The sequence below is a fragment of the Ambystoma mexicanum genome, chromosome 5q, assembly GCF_040938575.1.
Source record: "Ambystoma mexicanum isolate Mex_15411 chromosome 5q, UKY_AmexF1_1, whole genome shotgun sequence".
Classification (NCBI taxonomy): domain Eukaryota; kingdom Metazoa; phylum Chordata; class Amphibia; order Caudata; family Ambystomatidae; genus Ambystoma; species Ambystoma mexicanum.
In genome coordinates, this window is record NC_090933.1 from 33,706,049 (window position 1) to 33,724,173 (window position 18,125).

At 44.3% G+C, this 18,125-nt stretch overlaps 1 protein-coding gene across 5 annotated transcripts in view; it reads left to right on the forward strand.

Annotated features, from left to right (window-relative positions):
• Positions 1 to 18,125, forward strand: part of LOC138497169 (uncharacterized) — an 870,532-nt gene that overhangs the window by 626,780 nt on the left and 225,627 nt on the right. For all 5 annotated transcript variants that reach the window (XM_069620454.1, XM_069620455.1, XM_069620457.1 and 2 more), the window contains one exon: positions 1,782 to 1,915. In XM_069620454.1, the coding sequence (XP_069476555.1) occupies positions 1,782 to 1,915 (134 nt within the window). The remainder of the gene's footprint in view (positions 1 to 1,781; positions 1,916 to 18,125) is intronic.

Consider the following 18,125-nt stretch of genomic DNA (forward strand, 5'->3'; position numbering starts at 1 on the left):
CTGGAAAGAATAAACTCTAGTTGCTTTCTTTTTTGTCTACACTGATTAGAATCTGAATCTGTGTGTTTATGGCTGTCTACCTCTATATTAGGTTGAACACGCTGCAGTAAAGGTTGGATCTGATGTAATCTGCAACTACTGAAAAGGGAAGTTTGGTCAGCTGCTGCTAACATTTTGTTTCATAAGGTAGCCATTGATTGGCATAGACCAGTGATGGTCGAAATTATTGCTTGATAAAAGTAGTTTGTTATAAAATTGTTTCTTAAATAGCCTTGGTTTGGTGCAGGGGGCATTGTGGATCCTTCACAGGGTGATTACTCTGATGTGTTTTAGTGTTGTTGATTTGATCTGCGCAGGTGCATGGTGATGGTCACCTTCACATGTGAAATGTGTTAAGGTGTAGTGACTTAATTTGTGGGTTTTTGTTTGTTTATTTACAGTTTGTTGTAGCTGTGTTCAGTACAAGGTTGGGGGGTGCTTTGGTCACAGATTGAAGACCTCACCCCCACACCCACCCCTGCCCCCGGTTCCTTGGCCCTGAGAAAAACTTGTTTGTGGAGTAGAAACTAGGACAGCTAGCTAGGCGAGAGTGTCCTGGTGGATCTATTATTACAATAGGCCCGATATGAAACATGAGAGTGTTTTGCACGTGTTAGGCACCTAGTTGGTCTCAGCATTAGTGTTTAAAATGCAATAATAGAATTCATGACCACGAGCATATCACGTTTTGTGATAGCCTTGGGACATCCACTGTACTTTGGATGTGGACTATGGATCTCAGGCGAATCGTATGATTATTATGATGTATGTTGATTATAGGAACGTTTTGTATATATATGATATGTATTCGGTTTTTGAAATGTCTATTTGGTTATGTAACATCCATACATGTTCTTGTTTGATTGTATTATTCATGAATATAAATGATCAGTTTTAAACTTATGTGACAACCTTTTTGGTGGTTTTATGTTTTGTAATTTCTTAATAAATAGTTCTGAATTTTGTGATATCACAGGTTTGTCTATCAATGTGGGTCTCGAGGCGATATTTTACTGATACACACACAGTAATAGGTGTATGCAGAAATGTTAGAGTAGCGTGACACACTGGCTAAATTCAGGAGGGATTGTGTTTTATAGTTTGTTCTTAGGTGATGCCAGGCGTTTCATCGTATGAATGTGATGTGCGACACAAGTTACGGCCTAGTAGCTATGACATGGAGCAAACCCCTGTTATTGTGAACTCCTCCCACATTAAACTGAAGGGGATTATGTCCATCTGCTTCACATAATGCTGTCCTGGAGAATGTCCTAAGTAGTATAAGAAGCGGAGTATCATGAGTTCAATCCACTAAGTTAGATCCAATTTTATTATTTACATTTTAAAATGTAAGGAAGCATGCAGCTAGGAATTCTAACTCGGCTGTCCATGCACCCTTGTTCTATGCCTTTATTTTTCTTGTGAACGACTGTTCTGTATTCATGGCAGATACAGTTGTAGTTTTTAGTATACCCATTATTTCCTTTTATAGTTTTGTAGTATTCATGTTTTTTGGAAATCAAGAATCTTCAGTGCACAAATACCATCTGATAAGGAGGAATGTTGTATCCTGAGTTTAAGCGCACCCATTGGGACCTCTAACCCTGAATTTAAGTATGTTTTATGAAGCTAAATATGTATGTTTGCGTCTCTTATGCATACGGTTCTAGGGTACACAGGCTGGAGTGAGAATCGCAATCGCCAATCCAGGCCTTCATATGATATGCTTTTTTTTCACACAGCACTGTCAAGCCTAGCAGAACTGGTACCATCCACAAATGATCGCTTACTGCTCCCACTCTTACGCTCTGGGTACTGGACCTGCAAAGTCTTCTACAATGTCAACAAATCCCAAATCACCCCTGATGATAATGTGGTGAGTAAAGAATGGTGAGGAATGTACGTTAGTGATTACAACTTTATCTAGGGCTAAGTGGTCACAGAATAAATCTCCTCTATTTTGCCATTTGTCTTACATAGAAGAGCTCCAGCATTTCAAAGCAATGGCAGAGCACCATGTTTTTGATCTAAAACATGGTTCACGTACATGTCCTTGGAGAACACATCCTTTCTCCTTGACCGTAGCTCCACATGCATCACATCACACTGGTGGATAACAACATTGTGGTTCTCTAAACCTCAGGCACTTAGTTGAGCACAATCCTGACACTCTGGTATGCCATTTTAGATTTGCATGTAATTTGTGGCTACCAACAGTGAAACGATCACCTAAAATGCTTTCAATAGAAGCATAACAGAATCTAGCAAGACTCAAACCTATTTCCTGACTACCAACAGTGTAACAGGACTACACTCACAATAATTTAAATAGAAAGATAATCTGGCAAGATTGGAGATAGATCCTGGTTACCATCCGTGAAACTGGACAACACTCAGCTAAAATGATTTAAATAGAAGCACAGTTAGAAGCGTGCACCGTGCACACGTTACAAAGTACATGGCCTTCTGCCACCAACATAATTGAAATAGAATGCCAGTTTAAATGATCAAATCAAGATACGCAGCGAATATAAACTGTATCAGCATTGTACACAACAAAATAATGAACAACCCAGACTCCTCAAGATACCTACAAGTGCAGGGTTCAATACAAATGTTACCTTCTTTTTTAAGCAAATAATGCAAGTTCATCGAAGTGTTCTCCAAAAATGACTTCATTAAGTCCAATGCATGTCTTCAGGAACTTCATTATGGGGAAGAATGCTGTTGCCAGAGGATGCTCATCAGAGTTTCTGGCAACACGGGGGACATGCCAGAACCATACAAAACATTCCAGAGAACATTTACGTGCAAAGTGATAAACAGGTGTACATATTCAAAATAGAGTTCAAAGAACAGAAATGTTGAGAAACTAGCAAAAGTAGTATGTGGGGAACAGGAATTGCCAACTGGAGTTGTAAGTCAATCAATCAACAAATGTTTATTTTGGATGAACCCATAAAACAATACAAATTAAAACAATATGAACAACATCACAGATTATTACACACAAGACAAGTTCATGAATCTCATTACATAAATCACATCAGGCAATGGATATTTCTTCAATAATGTGCACATGCAGATAACTTGAGACAGGAATATCCTTGTGAATCCTTATCACTAATATACGATCATCACATGGGTTGGATTTGGAATTGTAAGTGAAACATAGGGATGAGTGAGTGTGACATACAGTGGATTGCACGTTTATATTGGACTGGCCAGTTATCAAGGGAACCACACAAGAGGGACATGATTAAAGGACAGGATAAAATACTGTAGCCTGCAAACTTCAGAAGGTACACAAAAGAAAACTTATACAGTAAGGCCGCAGGTAGGTGTATTTTTATGATTTTCCAGTAGGTAGCTTTCAAACCTTGGAGTCTCCTTTCTCGATTTGGTGATAACCAAAATAAACCCATGCTTTAACATTCTTAAAAATTGAACAAGCAGCAAACCCCTAATCAAATCCCTTTCATTTTATTATTTTCAATTTGGAAAAGGATTAAAAAATATACAAACGATGGTACTGGCCGCAGAACGTTATTCTCACTAAAGTCTACAGCAATGTTCTTTTTAATAAGACAAAGCACTCTGATGTAACCTGGCCATAGAGCCAACCATAATTCGTACCATTACTTGGTCCCTCTTGTACATAACATATTGTGAACAAAAAGTTCTTCTTTGGGTCCCATACCGCCATTTCTCAAGATGCGTGTGAAATAAATATATTACCTTGTTCTTGTAACTTTCCATGAGGCCATTTTCATAGCTTTTCTAATTGTGAGGGCCGAGGGCAGGGACATTGGGGGCTACCAGGGGTGAGCGGAATCCTTCACGTTTTGTAAAAGAATCAGCTTAGCAACTGTCAGTGAAACATAAAACTGCCCTAATTTTCATCCTCATCCATATATTATATATTCCAGAAAGAAACATAGCTACATTGAGAATTACATTTTTGTGGGTATTTTTCATAGTTTGTTGGTTATAGTACTGTCATGATCGCACCACGCTCTGAGTGTTTTGCTTGCAGATTCACGTCACAGATCACTGTTAACCCGGTTCCCTTACATTAACGATTTCTCCTTCCTGTAATGCTGGAGGTTGCCCTGGCAATGTTGGGGATGCACCGACCGGAGAGGGCACTGGGCTTTCGTGCATACCATTGCCAGGGGAACCAGACGTAAGCGTGATCATGTGACCGGCAATGATGCTTCATGCCCTGCCTCCTACTGTTCGTAAAACTCAGCAGAGCAAGGACACAACTACTTCTGATTGAAGTTGTGATTCCGGTGCCATACTCTTGTTTGTTTTTATTATTGTTGGAATCCTCTTATCACAGACTCACTCTCTGCATGGTCCTGATACTGCTGCTTACCCGTTACCGACCTTTGCCTTGAATACGTACCTTGGCTGCTACACGTTTCTGTACCTCTGCTGCCTGGACAACGCTGACCTCTTGCTCCACCTTCGGACTGCACTATCCTGCTGTTTGGATCCCTTTGCAGCCTGCACGCCGCCGACCTGTTTTTGTTTAACAGACTACTTTTGGATTACCGTTTGATGTCGGACAGAGCTAGTGCACAGAACTAGAGACACTCTGCTGTTCATAACGTGCACCATCCCGGTCGCTAGAGCGTCCTTGTGCCGTCTGGGAATCTGGTCCTACTAATATCACTAACTTCCCTCCATACTCTGTCTCTCGTTGTTTCTACTGGAATCCCTTGAAATTTCTGTTACTTCCACCTCCTTGATTCCTTTTCTCACACAAGATAGAGACTCCCTGCTTTTAAGAACTAAGCACGCTGACATCCAGTTCCTAGAATACCATGCCGGCATCCAGTTCCTAGAATTGGTGTCCAGAGACAAGAGGTTAGTTACTCTCTGGTTCTCTTTCTTGTCAGTTTCTGGTATTTTCCCCTGAGACCTGTCCTTTTATTTCAGCTGGTGCCAACTGATGTTACTGGTTCATCGATCTGCTCTTTCAGTTAATTAACCTGTCTCTTAGTATATTAGATGAATAGAGGGGTGCATTAATAGAAAGTAATCTGACCCTTATTTATGGAAGGATCTCAAGCGTTTCTGCTGTGGTTGTTACATGGAAGTTTTTATTTGCATTGTCATAAGGTTTAGACACATTGGGCCTCATTACGAGTCCGGCGGTAACCGCGGCGGTAAAACCGCCTGGTTACCGCCGGACTCGTATTACCATTCCGCCTCTGTGATTCCCGGAATTACCGGGGCATTACAACCCCGGTTTTCCAGGAATCACGGAGGCGGAATGGTGTAAATCCCCATTCCCATTGAGTCCTATGGGACTCAATGGGAATCGTGATCATGGAAACACCGGCAGCATCTTGTAATGCTGCCGGTGTTTCCTCGTCCGCCTGCATGCGGGAGGTGTTAAACCCGCCAGGTCAGACCTGGCGGGAACATCACCTCCTGCCTGCAGGGGTCGGGATCAGGCGGTCCGGAAACAACGGTGGCGGCAGGTTTACCGCCACCGTTATTTCCGGACCGCCAGGGTCGTAATGAGGCCCATTGTCTAGTGGGTGACCTTCACCCACCAGACTGTGTCTAAACCTTATGTCAATGCAAATAAAAACTTAAATAAGGTTCAGATTACTTATCCTGCAAGGTAACCAGGACATTTTCTCTTAAATGTCCCCAGTATGAGGTATTGGGTTTGTCTCTTCCAACCTGTGACCTTGCAACCAACAGATCAATTCCAAGAGAACTATACACAGAGCTTAGCACAGGAGTGTTCATTACCTAGAGACCCCTTTTTTACTCTATGCATTAATAGAAAGGTCTCCCTCTTGTGCGGAGACCTAGACCTATCAGGTCTAGGTTTGCTGCTCCCAGTTATTATACAGCTGGAAGCACTGCCAGGAGCCATCCGAGCCAGTTCCCCCTGGTGAGTCGTAACAAGTACCCAGATTTCTTTGATTCTGTTCTTCGAGACCATCATATGTAGCCGAGAACCTATTCCTGAACACTAGCATTCATCTGAGGCAAATGTAAATAATGCTATGCTTCTTTTGGGGGCGAATTCGTGGTGATAAAGTACATAATGCTCTGATTTTACCAAATAAAATGTACTCGGTAGTAATCTATGTAGTGTCACTCGTGTAACCCACCAATATGGCTCTCACATGCCCTTCAACTAACACTTTCTGCCATTTGGAAATAACATCCTCCCTATAACCTTTAACTCATTTAGATTTGAGTTTCTGCCCATCGTTACCTCTCTTGTACAGTTCCTGTGTTGCATTGTAGCTACCTAGATAATGTAGAAGGTTTATCCTGGCTGGTCCTAATTGCTTTTGAAAATTGGTGAACAATATTACCTCATAATTACACCAAATATCACTAATTGTGAAATTACATTTATTATGTCCATATTCTAGTAAAGATTGTGGAAAATTAAATGGAAAATTAAATGGTGGCATGAATTGGAAGAAGCAGCCAAAAAACCTAATAAAGGCGACTTCTGTAAAATAGTTTCATCTGGTACCCGTCCTCCCATTGTCGAATCAAAGGAGATTCCCACCTCTTTAGCCTGGACTAATCATTTCTCGAAGTTGTTCGGTCAACGGGGTGATGAAATAGCGGTGACAATGGATAGAGGCTGCGATCCACCTTATATAATAAACAATGGATTTGTTTTGGAGCTTCAGGTAGATGAACTAAGAGAAGCTCTGTTTTCATTGCTCCTGGCAAATCCCCTGGCCCAGACCAGCTGATGATAGATATATTTAAGAAGGAGCATTTAATATGGGTCCTGGTGTGCACCAAAATCTTTGATATATTTTTGGCTACAAGTATTTTCCCAGCAAGCTGGAAAGAATCAATAATAATATCAATATTTCAAAAAGGTGATAAACTTGATCCTAGCTGTTACCGTCCATATTTCTGATCGACGCTTTGGCAAAATGGCTGGGTAGGGTGATATAATCACGCATACTGAAATGGGCAAGAGAACATTTCATATTGTCAGAAGAGAAATACGGTTTTAGGACAGGAGTTGGCAGCGTAGAGCAAATTATGAATCTTAGTTTGCTTCAAGATAAATATACCAAAGGGTATGGAAGCCCAGTTATTTGGGATTTATGGACCATGGCCAAGTGTTTCATAAGGTAAACCGAGAAAGTTGTGGCATCAATAATATTCCATTGGTCTGCCAGCGCCTATTTTGAAAACACGCATTTCTTTACACACCGGCTGAAAGCAGTGGTAGGTTGGAAAATGAAGGAAAACTAACCCCCTTGTTTGACATCTTATCTTGGGTTAGATGAGGATGAGTCCTTGCCCCCCTATTTTTCAATCTTTACATCTGCAGTTTGGCACATGAACTAAACAAAGCCACAAAGAATACACTGAGAAGGAGAAACATTACTGTCTTGTACTGCACTGCCGATGCAGTTTTGTTGGCGCATACTCCACTAGCTTTACAAAATCTTGTTGTTGCTTATGCTAAATACATGGGCATTAGAGATCTGTCAATAAGCATAAGGAAATCCAAGGTTATGCAAGTGGGTGAGCAGACCCAAAAACTAGCCCCATCCTTGTATCAGGACCTAAACCTGACTGGGTGAAAACATTCACCTACCTCAGGGTGACCTATAATAGCAGGGCTAATTGGTCAGATCACATTGTTGAGGCCACACACAAATTGTATCAGGCCTGCGGTGCATTATATAGAGTTGGCTTGGAGATGGGTGGCTTAACCATTAGACAAACATTAGACATTTACTGTGCCAAGCCAGTTGCATCGTGTATTCATGGTGCAGAAGTGTGGGACCTGTGTCCTACTCAGTCGATCCAGGTTAAAGAAAACAATTTCTTGCAGGGTGTTAGGATTCCATCCACCACGGGGCTTAACCCACACAAGCAGGGTCTGTCCACCTCATCTAGGTTGCCCGTAACATCATGCTGGCTAGGTAAACGCACCCTCACATCACCCTAACCTCAACCACTCTCCCAGTATCTCTCCATGCAAAAGAATGTACGCTGATTCACCCCGTTATGTGTTTCACACTACACATCCCAGAGGGCTCTGTGCCCAGGACGTTACAGACGTTCTTGGAGATTGTCCTGGAAATTGTGGCGGCCATGATTGGTGGATTCAATACGCTGTGACGCCGATCTTCATGGTCTATTTAGCGTCACTTCTCCATGGTTAAAACACTTCTGAATCTGCGGAAGTGTGCTACGTTCGGTAATTCTTCGTCTTGTCATTGTATCCTGTTTCTTCTTTGAACTCGGATTTTGCTTCCTGGATGTGCCTGCTCCTGTTCCTCGTCTGCTACTTTGCCCGGGCCTTATTGTCTTCTCGGTATTTGAACACGGCTCGCGTCCTGGAATTCTTTGCCTAATCCCTGCCTGCTACATTCATTTTCTCCTCGCTACTCCCGGACATCTACGTGCTTCTGCTAAGGAGCTGGTGTTGCCCCGGACTCACCTTGTGCGTAGGTCTCCTACCTTTGCCTGGAACTTTTTCTCTATACCATTGTGAGGCAACCGTCCATCTCATTTCCCCTCTGCCGCACATGAACTAGAGACTGCCTACATTCTGTGCACAGCTGTTCGTCCTCATTCCGTCGGGTGCTCCCCTCTGGACTAGAGACTGCTCGTAGGCATCCTCGTTCCATCGGGAATAGTGGGTCTGGTTGTTTCACTGGTTTAGAGTTGTTCTCTACTTCTGCGACGCTGATCTTTTGGAGTTCATGGTAAGCCCCACACTTGCATGCACCATTTTCTTGTCAGTCCTAGCCTTAGTTCTCCAATACATACTCCATTGTCTCTATTTTTCATGCATAGGATGAGAATACGGCACAGGCTACCATAACCACATCATACTATCAAGTTCTCAGGCAATTCCTCTTTCACTCTAAGGTGGGTCTCATACCCAATAACGCTGTTGTATTTCTTGTGATCTGTGCTAGACCTAAACCCAGACTTTGCTTCTAGGTGCCTGGTTTGCTGACTCAGGGCATTTGGTGAGCTGTTAGGAGCTCCTCAACTTACTTGCTCCATCAAGAATTAAGCCTGGATTATATAACCGACCACATAAACCTCAAACCAGTGTTGTTTTGGATGAAAATATGGGTGCAAACCGAGAATTACCTAACGCATGAAATTCTAAAAGAACTGATGTCCTCAGACATCTGCAGAAAGATTAACTGGCTGAAGTAACTGGGCAATACATTTGATACTCTTGGTCTTCCGGGAATTTATGCTCCCCCGGTAAAAGTCTCTAGAACTGACATTAAGTTACTGTCAGGCTGAGTCTTGACTGAAGATCCACAGGAGCTGCTGAACTCTGACAGACCCCAAAGGTGTTGAGCACTCAAACAGTTGAGCACACTACACCACCGGGGGAAAGGGGAAGTGGATAAAATAACAAAGTAACAGGTTCCTTCAGCACCCTCAGGAGAATCTGTACTGGGAAGGAAGAAAAAAGGATTAAAACAGTTACTACATTACTTGCTTAAACTGCCTTGTACTTATATCCTGTTGAATTAAGGAATGTATACCTGTAATTCCTCTGCTTATCGCCCAGAGGAAGGGAATATTTTCTTCTAAACACTTGATCAAGTAGAGATCTCTAATATTATTATTATTTTTGCATTTAACTGGAAAGTCAAACTTGCTGTGTTTTGCATTTAACTATGGCACTGATTGTTGCCTGCTAGCCCAGTGACTGCTCTATACCGCTTACTTGCTTACTCCTCCCTCTGCCTCCTCTCTTTCCACTCATGGCGCTTTCTGTTTCTCCCATCTATTCCAAATGCTTCTCTATCAACTATCCTTCCCTTCTCACTAACTCTGGAAAGAAGAAGTTTAAAAATGATATCTTGGCCTCAAACCCTGGTCTCCCTATCGCTGATACTTATACCAGCCCCTCTTCCAGACAGACCCTCACCGACATCCTCTTTGTTGTTCCTTCGCCAGATCTAGGGACCCCCCATATGATCTCTGTGCTCTGTCCTCTGTCCTGCCTACTCCTCTCCCATTAACGGTGGCACTCGCTGGGAAGTCCTCATGGCCTCATTCTACTCCTCCAGAGTCATCCTTAATGTCTACCTAAACTGCACTGTCATGGTCCAAGGTCCTCAGGCCAATCTCCTCCTCTTTGATAGGCGATTCCCTCGCCTCATTAACTTCCTTTCATCTCTGGCTGTCCCCTCCTCATTCCTTGGCTACCTCGCCCACTCTTCGCTCCTCCTCTGCCCCTCTTCAGGCCAACTCCACAACTCTGCAGGACGTACCTCTGATTTGTACCCCTCCCCGGAAGATCTTTAAGGCCTGCAACCTTCTTTGCCTTGCCATTCTCAACTCTCGCTCTGCTGTCAAACACTCCTCTGACATCTGCCACCTCCTTGAAGGACTAGATCTTGATGTCCTCGGTCTTACGGAGACATGGTTCACGGCCAGCTCTGTCACGAGCTTTGACACTCTCCTCCCTGACGGTTACAAGATTCTCTCCGCACCCAGATCCACCCGGCCAGAGGGGGTGTAGCCCTGATCTTTCCAGAATGGATTGCTGCCACCATCATTCCCACTCAGATTTACTCCTCCTTCGAATGCTTTGTCTGCAGGCTCTCAATCTCTCCTAGCCAATCTCTTACTGTTGCTACTCTCTACCGGCCCCCTGGACAAATCACACCTTTTTTCTTAGTGGGCTGTCCTCTCCTCCTCCCTCCTGACCTCTACCACTCAACTCCTCCTCCTTGGTGACCTCAACATCCACCTCGATTCTCCCTGTCCCTCATCTCTGCTCTTTCACAACCTTTGCAATTCCCTCTCACCCTCTATCCTCCCCTCTGGCCCGACGCACTCTGCTGGACACACACTCGATGTCCTGATCTGCTCAGGCCTCCCCTCTCTATCCCTCTGACCACTTCTCTATCCTGGAGTGACCACTGCCTTCTCTCCTTGCATCTCTCGCTCTCTTCTCCCCAAGCCAAGCTCACACCTACACTGCCACCTACCTTCTCGGACATCCGTCCTATGAAGCGTGTGTCAGTTGATGCTTTCGCTGCCACCTTCTCTCCCCCCCCCTCCTCTGGCTGACTCACACCCGGACACAACCCTTTCCCTTCTCTACTCTTCCATTTCTGTTACTCTTGATGCTCTTGCCCCTGTCATGAGGATCCGTTTGAAGTCCAAAGCCAAGTGTAATTCCTGGTATGACTCCGACTTAGCTACACTTAAACGTAAGTGTAGGGGGGCTGAGAGGAAATGGAAGGCTTCTTGTTCATCCTCTGACAAACTAGCCTGTCGCCTGCTCCAAAGGCAATACAGACTCTCTGTCCGCACCAAGAAGAGAGTCCACATTCAAGCGTGTGTCTTTGCGGCATCTAACAACTCGGCCGAACTCTTTAAACTCTGCAAGGAGCTTGCCAACCCTGCTGCAGTCTCTACATCTCCTCTTGCCTCCCAAGCTCTCTGCAATGACCTTGCCTCTCAATTTATCTCAAAAACCCAGGACATCTTGTCCACCCTCTCCTCCCCTCCTCTCCCCTTGCTATTCCCCCTCAGTCTGCGCTTGCTAACCACCCTTTAACCTCCTCCCCTCCCCTTCCTATTCCCCCTCAGTCTGCACTTGCTAACCCCCCTTTAACCACCCCACCTCCCTCCTTCTCCTCCTTTCCTCTCTTCTCCCCTGATGAGGTCACTAGACAAGTCCGATCTATGAAAGCCTCATCAAAACAGGTTCATCCCTGTTCCTCTAAAACCATCAAGGACCACATTGACACCCTCGCACTGGCCCTTGCTGATTTCTGCAACCATTAATTTGCCTCGGGATCCTTCCCCCTCCCCTCTGAAACGCTCCCTTGTGCATCCTCTGCTCAAGAAACCCTCAGCAGATCCTTCCTGTCCTGCTAACTATCGACCAATCTACATTACTCCCTTTCTGGGCAAACGCCTAGAAAAGCTGGCCATCTCTCAGCTTAACCTTCATTTTGATTCTGTTGGCTGTCTCCATGACCACCAGTCTGGTTTCAGAGCGGCCAGAAGTACAGAAACTGCTCTCCTGAACATCCGCGAAGATCTGCTCTCCAACCTTGACTCTCATTCCCTCTGTCCTCATCCTACTCGATCTCTCTTCTGCCTTTGACATGGTCAACTATACCATCCTGCTCAACTGTCTATGTGAGAACCTGAGTATCACCGATCAGGCTCTGGCCTGGCTGACCTCTTTCCTTTCTGATCTTACCTTCCCACGTCCAACTGGGGTCCTTCCTATCATCTATCTTCCTCTCTACCTGTGGTGTTCCCCAGGGGTCTAACCTCTTGCCCTGGCTTTTCAACCAATACCTGGCAACTCTTGCCCACTGCATTGCCACTCTATGCTGACATTTCAAGTGCTACGCTGACGACACTCAACTAATTTTCAGGCTGCCCTCGGCCACCTCCTCTCCCTCTCTCATCTCAGATTGCCTAACTGACATTCAAGATTGGTGTGCCGTCAATGATCTTTGCCTGATGCCAGCAAGACTGAGATCCTTCTCATCGGCACACCTTCTCCATCCTTTCCCCTCTCTCTCTGGCCGGCCTTGCTTGGCCCTCCTCCCATCCCCACCTGCGAGGCTAAGAACCTCGGGGTCATCTTTGACTCCACACTTTCCTTCTCCTCCCACATCTCGGAGGTCTCTAAAAAGTCAAAATTCCTACTGCACCTCCTCAGAGGTACTCTTCCTTTCCTCTCCTTCCCCCAGAAGCTCACTGTCTCCCAAGCTCTGGTTCTCTCTAGGTTGGACTATTATAACAGCCTCTTTCTAAAGTTACCTGCCTCTACTCTTCGCCCTCTTCAACTAATCCAGAACAGGACTGTGAGACTTGTCCTTGGCCTCAAGCCCTGGGATCATATCTCTCCAGCTCTGAAATCTCTCCATTGGCTCCCAGTGGATGCAAGGATTAAATTTAAAACCCTCTGCATTGCCCACAAGGCTTTCTGGGGCCTGGGCCCAAAATACCTTCAGCTATCCCTCTGCAAATACCTACCCTATCAAGCCCTTCGCTCCTCTACCTCTAACTCCCTCAGGGTCAGTCGTTTTTCAAAGAAACAAGCTGGGGGGAGATCTCTGTCTTCTGCTGGGGCCTCCCTCTGGAATAGCCTCCATGCCACTCTAAAACTTGAGGAGAACCATCTCCGGTTCCGGAAGCACCTCAAGACCTTCCTCTTTGCATCTGCCTTTGCTCACCCTCTGCCCTGCTGATCCGCTCTCTTGGCACTGTGCACCCTGCCACCCTCTGTCCCCCGGGCCCAGGTACCGGCTCACGCTGCCACCCTTCTGCACTGCCTCCCAGCCACCCCTCACACTGGGGACTGTACTTGTAACCTCCACAGTCCCCCACGCCCCATTTTTCTTCTTTTATGCACTTATCAGACTTATAGTTCTGCTGCCGTAAACACAGCTTTTCCCACTCGCTGACCGCACTACCCCTGTTATTGCTTCATTATCTATTTATTTGTATTTATTATTATTTATCTGTTCTCCTCTGCTCCGCACTTTGCACTCTCCCCCTTCCATGCACTATTCCCCTTTCCCATGCACTTGCACGTTCTCAATGTCACTGGGCCTAGTAAGATCGTTGTTTTGTACTCCCGTTTCCCCTCCCTTGCCTTGCCACGCTGTACGAGCGCGATACAAATAAAATATCATATCATATTGCAGATGCTTCTTGTTACTGAAGTTCATGCAGCCAAACTAGAGCACATTGTTACAGAGGTCCATACAGTTAGTTGCCCTACTATGAATTACATTTTCCGATAGAGAGATTCCATAGTTGAAGAGTTGTCTCAACCTGCTTTTAGATCTTCTCAGCACAATGTTTTGCTTGGTGAACAACTTTGTCAAGGAACTGGGTCATGCAGAGTTAAAAGTTATAGAGTGGACTTGTTCTTCATTTTAAGCTCAGTGAAACCTTCATAACTTGTTCAAACCTTTTAAAACCTTTAAAAAAGAAAAGCCTTACTGGACTACGTAGACTAACTCTCTTGAAAGCATGTAGCTTCTTATTGAACAACACTGAAGCCGCTCCTTACCACGCTTCCGTCTCCACGGATGTTAAAGTAAGTAGCTTTGCATTCTGCGAGAAGATAAAACAAAAACTAATTTAATCGTTCTGCTCTTGAGATCTTACGAGAGTTCCTTTCAGAGCCAGGAAGGCAAAGAGTTCAGATTGATTCACTGTGTGTTACCGAAGCTGGGCAATTACGTGCGAGAGCGCAGCACGCTGAATACAGAATGAAACGGCCTAATGTCAGATTGAACAACGTTGCGCCGGAGCTCTTCACAGAATTCAGGCAAAAGCAGTTTTAATTATAAACTACAACCGCGGCCGCGCGGTGGACGAAAAATGAAATTGACTTCAGTTAAAGTCAATCTGTATTCCCTTCACGTACTTTTGAATGACGGGGAAAGAAAAAGAATGCCAGAGTAAACGGCAACCAAAGAAATAACGCAGGACGGTGACTGAAATAAATATACAAGGCACGTGAGCGAACATCAGCTGACGTGCCAACAGCAGTCGTCTGTATTCCCACTTTGCAGGAAACTGACCAGATCCTTTCTTCTCAATTCCGCTGAAGAGTAAAATGGTGTAATTACGTTCTGTTCATTTTTCTGCGAGCGTTCTAAAAATGAACCTGCGCGCAGTTCCCAAAAATTGATTTTGTCAATTATATAACGTCACTTTTCTTTACGCGGCATACTTATGTCTCTATAATGTACACTGTTCACAAAAATGAGAAGATTCACAATTCAATGAGTCCTTTCAATAAACTTGGCAAGTTTACTTAGCTTTGTTTTAAAGACTATGGGCCTCATTTATGTTTGTCGGTCCGGAAACAACGGTACTTGTAAGCTTGCCAGTACCGTTGTTTCGAAACTACGATTGTTCGGCACCCTCTTGCAGAACTCAACGGATGCACCAGCACCATTAATGAATGGTGCCGCTGCATCCGGCCTCCCCATCCCCATTTTGAGTCGAATGGTACTCAAATGGGAATGGGGGCTAATATTTTCCAGCGCCCGGGAATGGGCAATTACCAGGTCTGCCGGGGCTGTAATGCCCGGTAATTGCCCATTCTGGAAATGTTTCTGAACTGACCACTAGGATTCTCCAGCCAATCAGATCGCTGATTACTTCCACGTTCTTGGCTTGGGCTGATGTCCACACTCTAAACAAAGTGGTTAAGGCCCAACCTGAGGAAATTCACAAATTACACTCAAACCTTAACCACAATGATTTTCTTCCTCACAAAGATACTACCCAAGAATAACCAACATATCCTAAATAGATAAACCCTGACAGTTACTAAGGGAAAAATACATGAAGCTACGAAGGGAGCAGCGTACCTTTTCTGAAATGAGAACTGGTCTGTCTCCAAGTATTTGGATTATGGATGTAGCAGGCTTAACACGGAATATATGCATTGGTTTTTACCAAAAGTGAATAAGGAGTGTCTTATTTCATCTGAGGGTTGGCCGTCTTCTATCACTAATTGGGGTCAGTGGCATTATACACAGGGATCAGAAATCAATTATTTGCTGTCCTTGTACCGTGAAACTAACTTGTGAAATAGTTAATTTTTTGTTTTTATGTCCGTCTTTCTATTTACCAAAAAGGTTTTTAATTCCAGTACTAAGGATGTTAAATTGCAGGTTGACTAAAGAGGCATTGCAACACATGCTCTCTTTACCATCTAGAGAAGTAGCATCAGCTGTTTACATGTTTTTAGAAGCATCAAAGCAGCTTCTCGCGGACTTGTTACAAAATAGACTATGGGCCTCATAACGAGGCTGGCGCTCCCGTAATGATGGGTGCCAGTACAGGACCGGCACCCTTCATTACGGGACGCCCTATTACGAGGTTCCCTTGTGGGACCCGGTAAGGACGCCTGGTAAAACTAGGCGTCTTTGGCGTTTCCCGCGAGGGGACCAGGGAGCTAATAACGGGCCTGTTTTTAAAGGGCCTGTTATTAGCTCCCTCCCCATTCCCATTGAGTCCTATGGGGGCTCAAATGGGAATGGGGATGGGTATTTCCAATGAGGACTTACCGTGTACTGGAACCCGGTATGGTGCAGCCATGCCCTTATTAAGGGCATGGCTGCCTCCATACTCGTAATGAGGCCCTATGTCTTCAATGAGATACCTAACATGGATTTTTTATTGGAATTTTGTTGTATTGTAATTTAATAATTTAAAGTACTTTGAAATAAAAAAAAATCCTAATATTTGTGTATGTTGTTTTTTTATGGCGCTATGCTTCAAAATAAAGATTGATTGATTGATTAGTAAAGATTTTGGGAAACATTCATTTACACAGAGATGATAGTATAATCCTGCCTTTGTAGAGCTAGTTCCTTTGTAATGTTATTAACCTTGACCTTCTTTCGATATTTAGGATGGCAAAACTTAAAAAGTAGACTTTTCGAATACTGCATTTTCACATCAAAGAACATAAACAATATAGTTATCTCTTTCCCCAAGAGATATATTTTTTTTTAGCACAGCTGCCTTAGTTGAGCTACCCACGAGGCATCTCAATCTGGTGATGATAAACTTTAAAGCCTGACAAATACCTTACCAACATTGCTCCAGCACATTGCCAACCACTGGATACTAATGTCCAAGAAATATACGGCAACAGACTGCAGAAAAAAAGAGTTCAATTAATTATTTTGGAGTGACATCTTTGCTCAGTGCTGACTTGAGAGTGGCAATCTTGGCTCAGATCTCGACCATAACCTACTCTGTAGTTATAAATGGAATGATCTCCCAATCCTATAAAATGTAGAGAAGAAACTGATAGGGACCTGAATGTTATAGACACCATTTGTAATGCTTATGAAATTATCCATGAAATAACAGTGTGCGGTTGCAAGTGCAGCTGGCTGCCTTTTAGCAACTTCCAATCAGTTATGATGTTGCATCATGCCTGACATTCCAAGGAGTAATGTCTAAGCTTTTCTCTGTGAGCAGTGAAGGCTCAAAAGAGAATGTCATATAAATGAACTGGAAAAGTAAACTCACTAGATGAATGAAGACCACACAGGCTCTCAGTTCACCCCCTTTCTACAACCAGGTCACCAGCTATAATTAGTAATTAGGTTTATCAGAAGGTAACTTTGGCAGTGACCTAACTGCTTGTCATTAGTGTGAGGAACTCCTGATGGCAACAAGTAAGACAGACACAAGTGATCACAGTTCAAGGGTGTTTATTGAACAATGAATGCTGTATGCAGGCTGGAAAAACGCCTAAACTAAACCCAAATCTAAGATGGGAGCAAGCGTCGACCATGAAATGAAAAATAAGGCAGTCCTAGTGGCATTGTGTCAAATAAAAAGGGCCTATGCTAAGAAACCTATTGCCAAACCTCACATTTAATACAAAAAGGGTTTGGGATGGTTTTCAAGAAAAGAAAGAAGTGTTCTTAGACAATATGTCAGGATGTGGCAGCCTGGGTCTCCCTGCCCCGCGTTTTGAGAACGGGGTAAAATGGGAGCTTGGAGCATAGTACAGTCTTGGGCTTCACCAGCGCAAGACGACCGCTCCAATGGCAGTTTGCAGGATCGTCGATGGCCAGGTCTTGTTTCCTTTGGAAGTCTCTTGCCTTTGAGTGTGTTCAATGTGCAAAACAAAGGTTCCTTTAACAAACAAATAAAGTTTAGGTTCCAAGGTTCACTGGGTGATGGGTTCACCCTTGGCTCCCCCTCTTCTAGGCAGTGACCCCTCTCAATGGTTTATCACAGTCCACGTGGGATGACGGCTTCACCCCTAGGTCCCCCTCTTCCGGGCTCTGACCCCTCATCTATCGTATTTCACAATTATATATCTCAGTTCTTTTCTCAATTAAAGTTTGGATGATAGCTTCACCCCTGGGTCTCCCTCGGACGGGCTCGGACCCCTCTTGACTGCTAATACTTGGGTGAGGCTTCACCCCTGGATCTTCTTTGGTCGGGCTCGGACCCCTCTTGAATCTCAGCCGTATCTCCCTCGGACCCTTTTCTTCTCTTTAGCAGGATTTCACTTCCTTTTGTTTCTCAGTATCTTTTCAAACAGT